The following is a 6,000-nucleotide window of genomic DNA, read 5'->3' on the forward strand; positions in this document are numbered from 1 at the left end:
TTTCAGCCCAGTCCAGGATGAACTTGTGTGTTAAGATGGTTTTACCAATACCGGCCACTCCAGTTGTCATTATTGTCCTGATTGGTTGATCGTGTCCAGGTAAGGGTTTAAAGAGGTCGGCACATTTGATTGGTGTTCCTTCATTGGCTGGTTTCCTGGAAGCGGTTTCAATCCGTCTGACCTCATGTTCCTTGTTGACCTCTCCACTGCCTCTCTCTGTGATGAAGATCTCTGTGTAGAACTCATTCAGAGGCGTTGAATGACCTGCTTTAGCGATTCCCTCAAACACACACGAGAATTTTTTCTTCAAATGAGACTTGATTTTATGTTGGCACTCGACAGCAGCAGCTCCTAAATGAGAAAAAAACATTAGACATCAGTTAGTGGATGGTGGCATCAGTTGGAACATGTCAATATTTCCTGTTGAATTATCAATTTCATGATATTTAGTGGCTTCATTACTTGTGGTCAGAAAAGCTGGTTGTGACAGACTGCATGTTACAGAGTCAAAATGTTCAGGACTTTTCGTTTTTCCACAGCAATATGATTGGTCTAATGATTATACTAATGATAATGAATTAGTGTAAAATGAAATGCTGATATAACAAGATAGTGTTGCATCTCTTCCACTGAGTTATTCTGCTGTTGATCTGCAGCTTATGTTTAATATTATTATTAATAATTATAATAATATTAATAATTACATTGAATAACATTTTATTTCAAGGCGCCTTTCATGACACCCAAGTTCGCCTTACAATTCATAAAACAATCTAGGGTCAAAAACAGCAAGAGCTGCATCGCCAACAGCATGATCAAAACAAGACATAAGACCCATGTAGGAGGTGGTAAGAACAGCAGTGAGGAGACCCAGGTAGGAGGGGGTAAGAACAGCAGTGAGGAGACCCAGGTAGGGGGGGGTAAGAACAGTGAGGAGACCCAGGTAGGAGGGGGTAAGAACAGCAGTGAGGAGACCCAGGTAGGAGGGGGTAAGAACAGTGAGGAGACCCAGGTAGGCGGGGGTAAGAACAGTGAGGAGACCCAGGTAGGAGGGGGTAAGAACAGTGAGGAGACCCAGGTAGGAGGGGGTAAGAACAGTGAGGAGACCCAGGTAGGAGGGGGTAAGAACAGTGAGGAGACCCAGGTAGGAGGGGGTAAGAACAGTGAGGAGACCCAGGTAGGAGGGGGTAAGAACAGCAGTGAGGAGACCCAGGTAGGAGGGGGTAAGAACAGCAGTGAGGAGACCCAGGTAGGAGGGGGTAAGAACAGCAGTGAGGAGACCCAGGTAGTAGGGGGTAAGAACAGTGAGGAGACCCAGGTAGGAGGGGGTAAGAACAGTGAGGAGACCCAGGTAGGAGGGGGTAAGAACAGCAGTGAGGAGACCAAGGTAGGAGGGGGTAAGAACAGCAGTGAGGAGACCCAGGTAGGAGGGGGTAAGAACAGTGAGGAGACCCAGGTAGGAGGGGGTAAGAACAGCAGTGAGGAGACCCAGGTAGGAGGGGGTAAGAACAGCAGTGAGGAGACCCAGGTAGGAGGGGGTAAGAACAGTAGCCCAACGGGGATACGAGGGGAACCCCCAGTAGGGGGTCATTACAGCGAGAAGGCCAGTGGGAGCCCTAGCACCCACGGTGCTGAGAGCCCTAGCACGCCCTGGCACCCACGGTGCTGAGAGCCCTAGCACCCACGGTGCTGAGAGAACTAGCACCCACGGTGCTGAGAGAACTAGCACCCAGGGTGCTGAGGCGGGAGGTCGGGACGGTGAAGACCAGCAGAGGATGACGAAGGGAGCGGCAGGGCCTGTCCTCCTGGAGGAGGTCGGGGAGATAAGTGGGGGCCACGTTGTGGGGGGCTTTGTCGGTGAGCAGAAGGGTTTTAAGGTCAGTCCGGTGTTGGACAGGGAGCCAGTGTAGTTGGACGAGAATGGGGTTGATGTGGTCGGGGATTCGGTGCTGGTAATGATGATGTTTAACATTCTTTAACCATTTAACCCCACAACAACCCTACATACTGGATCAAACCATTTAACACCAAAGAGGAAAGATTGTCTCCACGTTGAAGTTTGAAGTCTCACATTATGTAATTTAGTCCGAAGAGAACAAATAATATTCTCCTACTGCTCATCAAAATGTGTATTTCTTCTCTGTTTTCAAAATAAGAGCCTCTTACCGCCCCACAGTTTGTCGGCCAGTTCCTCCTGGTTCATCTCCATCAGGCAGAGGATTGTGATGTCCACCACTCCCTCTATGGCGCGCCTCCTCTGCTCCTCCTTCTTATCATCCACCTCCTCCTCCTCCACTCTCTGACCCTCTGAGCATTGTGGGTAATCTGAGAAGAGATCCCTCCAGAGCTTCTTCAGCTCCTTGTCTAGAAAAGCGTGTGCGTTCTCCTCAGCCCTCTGGAACAGAACAATCATCAAGGAGAACTTTACTCTGAACTCACTGAGGACATCAGAAGCATCTGTCCTGGATTCACGTCCTGCTGGACAAGAGATGCTTTCTAATGTTCATGGAGAGCTGAAGTCAAACGTCTCGGTGGACATTTACCCACCTTGATCAGCTCTGTTTGATGTTGCAGAGACTGAGCACTGGTAACCTTTGACGTCATCTGGTGTCTTTGGGGAACACACACACACACACACACACACTAGGGCTGTCAAAATTGCTCAAAAATGACATTCGAATGTTCGTTTGGAAAAAAATCACGAATTCGAACTATTCGAATATCGCGTTTTTGGATACATTTCGAACGAATATTCGAACTTTGAATATGTTTGCCGTCTCGTTGAGAGTGCTGGTGGGCCGCGGCTTCCTGCTGGGCATTTCCTTACTTTAAAACGAGGGACATCGCGAACAGACAGAGGCTCATTCACAAAGCAGTTAGGCGCTTGTACCGCGGGAGTGTTTTTTCACATTCAAATATTATGAGGGACATCGCGAACAAACAGAGGCTCACTCACAAAGCAGATAGGCGCTTGTGTAACCGAGCGTTGGCACTTAGATATTTATATGACAAGAATGACACAAGCGTGGAAGGGAAAATAGTCTCGTTTACTTAGTACATATCAGAAGTCACCCAGTCACAGCGTGAGAGCTGGAATACCTATATCCAAGTACGGAAACCCCGAGGGGATAAAATACATTCGCTCTTCACAATACTAGTCTGTTACACTTGTACCGCGGGAGTGTTTTTTTCACATTCGAATATTATGAGGGACATCGCGAACAGACAGAGGCTCATTCACAAAGCAGATAGAGGCGCTTGTACCGCGGGAGTGTTTTTTCACATTCGAATATTAATTTTCACGTTCGAATTCGCGTTGTTGGATACATTTCGAACGAATATTCGAACTTCGAATATTCGTTGACAGCCCTAACACACACACACAATTCTATTTCGCCAGACTTGTAGATGTCAGTATCAGTAGAGACTGATAACAACCAAGTGGTCTGTTTTCATCGTCTGTTTGAACCCCTACCTCTCCTCTCTGGAGGGACGTCCATCTTTAAACACCAATGGTACATCCATAGAGTGGTCACTCTTCATGGAGACACAGCTGGGTCCAGGGGGGTCTGTTCTCTGCTGCTGCTCTGGGCTACAACACACACACACACACACACACACACACACACACACACACACACACACACACACACACACACACACACACACACACACACACACACACACACACACACACACACACACACACACACGTAGATATCAGTAGTCTGAAAACAACCAAGTGGTCTGTTTTCATCGTCTGTTTGAAGCCCTACCTCTCCTCTCTGGAGGGGCGTCCATCTTTAAAGGTAACAGGTCTATCCATAGAGCGGTAACTCTTCATGGAGACACAGCTGGGTCCAGGGGAGTCTGCTCTCTCCTGCTGGACTCTTCTAGAAAAACAAGAACCAGGATTTATGGACGTTCGATGGAAGCTGTATCTTTATGATCTCTGATAAATCCTCACCTCTTCTTGATAGACTGATTTCCATCTTTAAAACTAACAGGTACATCCATAGACCAGCCACTCTTCATGGAGACACAGCTGGGTCCAGGGGAGTCTGCTCTCTCCTGCTGGACTCTTCTAGAAAAACAAGAACCAGGATTTATGGACGTTCGATGGAAGCTGTATCTTTATGATCTCTGATAAATCCTCACCTCTTCTTGATAGACTGATTTCCATCTTTAAAACTAACAGGTGGATCCATAGACCAGCCACTCTTCATGGAGACACAGCTGGGTCCAGGGGGGTCTGTTCTCTCCTGCTTCTCTGGGCTTCAAAACACACACACACACACACACACACACACACACACACACACACACACACACACACACACACACACACACACACACACACACACACACACACACACACACACACACACACACACACACACACACACGTAGATATCAGTAGTCTGAAAACAACCAAGTGGTCTGTTTTCATCGTCTGTTTGAAGCCCTACCTCTCCTCTCTGGAGGGGCGTCCATCTTTAAAGGTAACAGGTCTATCCATAGAGCGGTCACTCTTCATGGAGACACAGCTGGGTCCAGGGGAGTCTGCTCTCTCCTGCTGGACTCTTCTAGAAAAACAAGAACCAGGATTTGTGGACGTTCGATGGAAGCTGTATCTTTATGATCTCTGATAAATCCTCACCTCTTCTTGATAGACTGATTTCCATCTTTAAAACTAACAGGTACATCCATAGACCAGCCACTCTTCATGGAGACACAGCTGGGTCCAGGGGAGTCTGCTCTCTCCTGCTGGACTCTTCTAGAAAAACAAGAACCAGGATTTATGGACGTTCGATGGAAGCTGTATCTTTATGATCTCTGATAAATCCTCACCTCTTCTTGATAGACTGATTTCCATCTTTAAAACTAACAGGTGGATCCATAGACCAGCCACTCTTCATGGAGACACAGCTGGGTCCAGGGGAGTCTGCTCTCTCCTGCTTCTCTGGGCTTCAACACACACACACACACACACACACACACACACACACACACACACACACACACACACACACACACACACACACACACACACACACACACACACACACACACACACACACACACACACACACCTTTTACTCAGACTAATGATGGAGTCATGATGCATCACTGCTGAGCTCTGAGAGTGACAGCAGTCACAAACAGGGAGATCGTCTTCTTACCTCTTAGCTTTGCTCCGGCGGCCATGTTTCCCAGACAGAGTGGTCTTAGAGGTAGGACCCCCCTCTTCTCTCTCCTCATCCATAGTAGACTGCAGACCTGGACACAAAGAAAACTCATCCATCACTTCAATTGCCTTTTGAACTTTAGCTGTTTATTGAGAGAGAAGATCTTTGTGACTGTTTCACACTAAAGCATTATGGACGTCATTGACCATCGATATGAACCCCACAACATAACCGCACTGCCCTCACTACAGTACAGATGCAGTGATGTTGATAGGTTTTCAATGTAGTGAGTCCCCGGGACCCACAGGTGGCGAGTTGGGTGGGTCCCTGAGAAATTCAATGGGTCCCGACTCCCCAGTTTAAAAAATGTGTTTCTTTTTTATTATTATTCTATTTCTTAAATTAAATTAATAGTGTTAAACTCCTTGATGGTGGTATGATATGGTTAGAGCTGGAGTACTCAACCGTTCATGTTTAACACTAGAAACGCCGGGCCATTTTTACTTACTCCTAGCGCCGCACGAGGGGTCAAATGACCCCTAAGTCATTTTAATGAGAGGCTGTGCATTTGCACATAATGATCACTAGGTGGCGCCAATGAGCTATTACCGCGCGAGCGCCACATTTGTGTGTGTGTGTGTGTGTGTGTGTCACAAGCCTAGTCCTCACGATTTTGTCATAAATGTACATATATTCAATCAGAAGGATTGCAAAAAAATCCTGTTTGATTTGCTCATTCGACACGAATGAGCACAGCATCGAGCAGTGGAAACGTGGGTTTATTTACTATGAAGTTCGTATTTTTAATTGT

At 47.0% G+C, this 6,000-nt stretch overlaps 1 protein-coding gene across 7 annotated transcripts in view; it reads right to left on the bottom strand.

The window, feature by feature from the left end:
* Positions 1-2,345: 2,345 nt before the first annotated feature.
* The window catches only part of LOC115538981 (uncharacterized), a 4,724-nt gene continuing 1,069 nt past the window's right edge, over positions 2,346-6,000 (bottom strand). The window contains exons 2-8 of one of the 7 annotated variants that reach the window (XM_030350180.1): positions 5,184-5,280; positions 4,852-4,968; positions 4,661-4,777; positions 3,968-4,084; positions 3,777-3,893; positions 3,476-3,592; positions 2,346-2,395 (exon numbers count right to left, since the gene is read on the bottom strand). In XM_030350180.1, the coding sequence (XP_030206040.1) occupies positions 2,365-2,395; positions 3,476-3,592; positions 3,777-3,893; positions 3,968-4,084; positions 4,661-4,777; positions 4,852-4,968; positions 5,184-5,266 (699 nt within the window). In that variant the 5' untranslated portion in view covers positions 5,267-5,280 and the 3' untranslated portion in view covers positions 2,346-2,364. Of the gene's footprint in view, positions 2,396-2,439; positions 2,612-3,475; positions 3,593-3,776; positions 3,894-3,967; positions 4,085-4,158; positions 4,276-4,469; positions 4,492-4,660; positions 4,778-4,851; positions 4,969-5,183; positions 5,281-6,000 lie in introns of those variants that run through there. The other 6 variants (XM_030350179.1, XM_030350178.1, XM_030350181.1 and 3 more) reach the window with 6 other exon arrangements.

Source organism: Gadus morhua, unplaced genomic scaffold (genome assembly GCF_902167405.1).
Source record: "Gadus morhua unplaced genomic scaffold, gadMor3.0, whole genome shotgun sequence".
In the NCBI taxonomy this organism is placed as follows: domain Eukaryota; kingdom Metazoa; phylum Chordata; class Actinopteri; order Gadiformes; family Gadidae; genus Gadus; species Gadus morhua.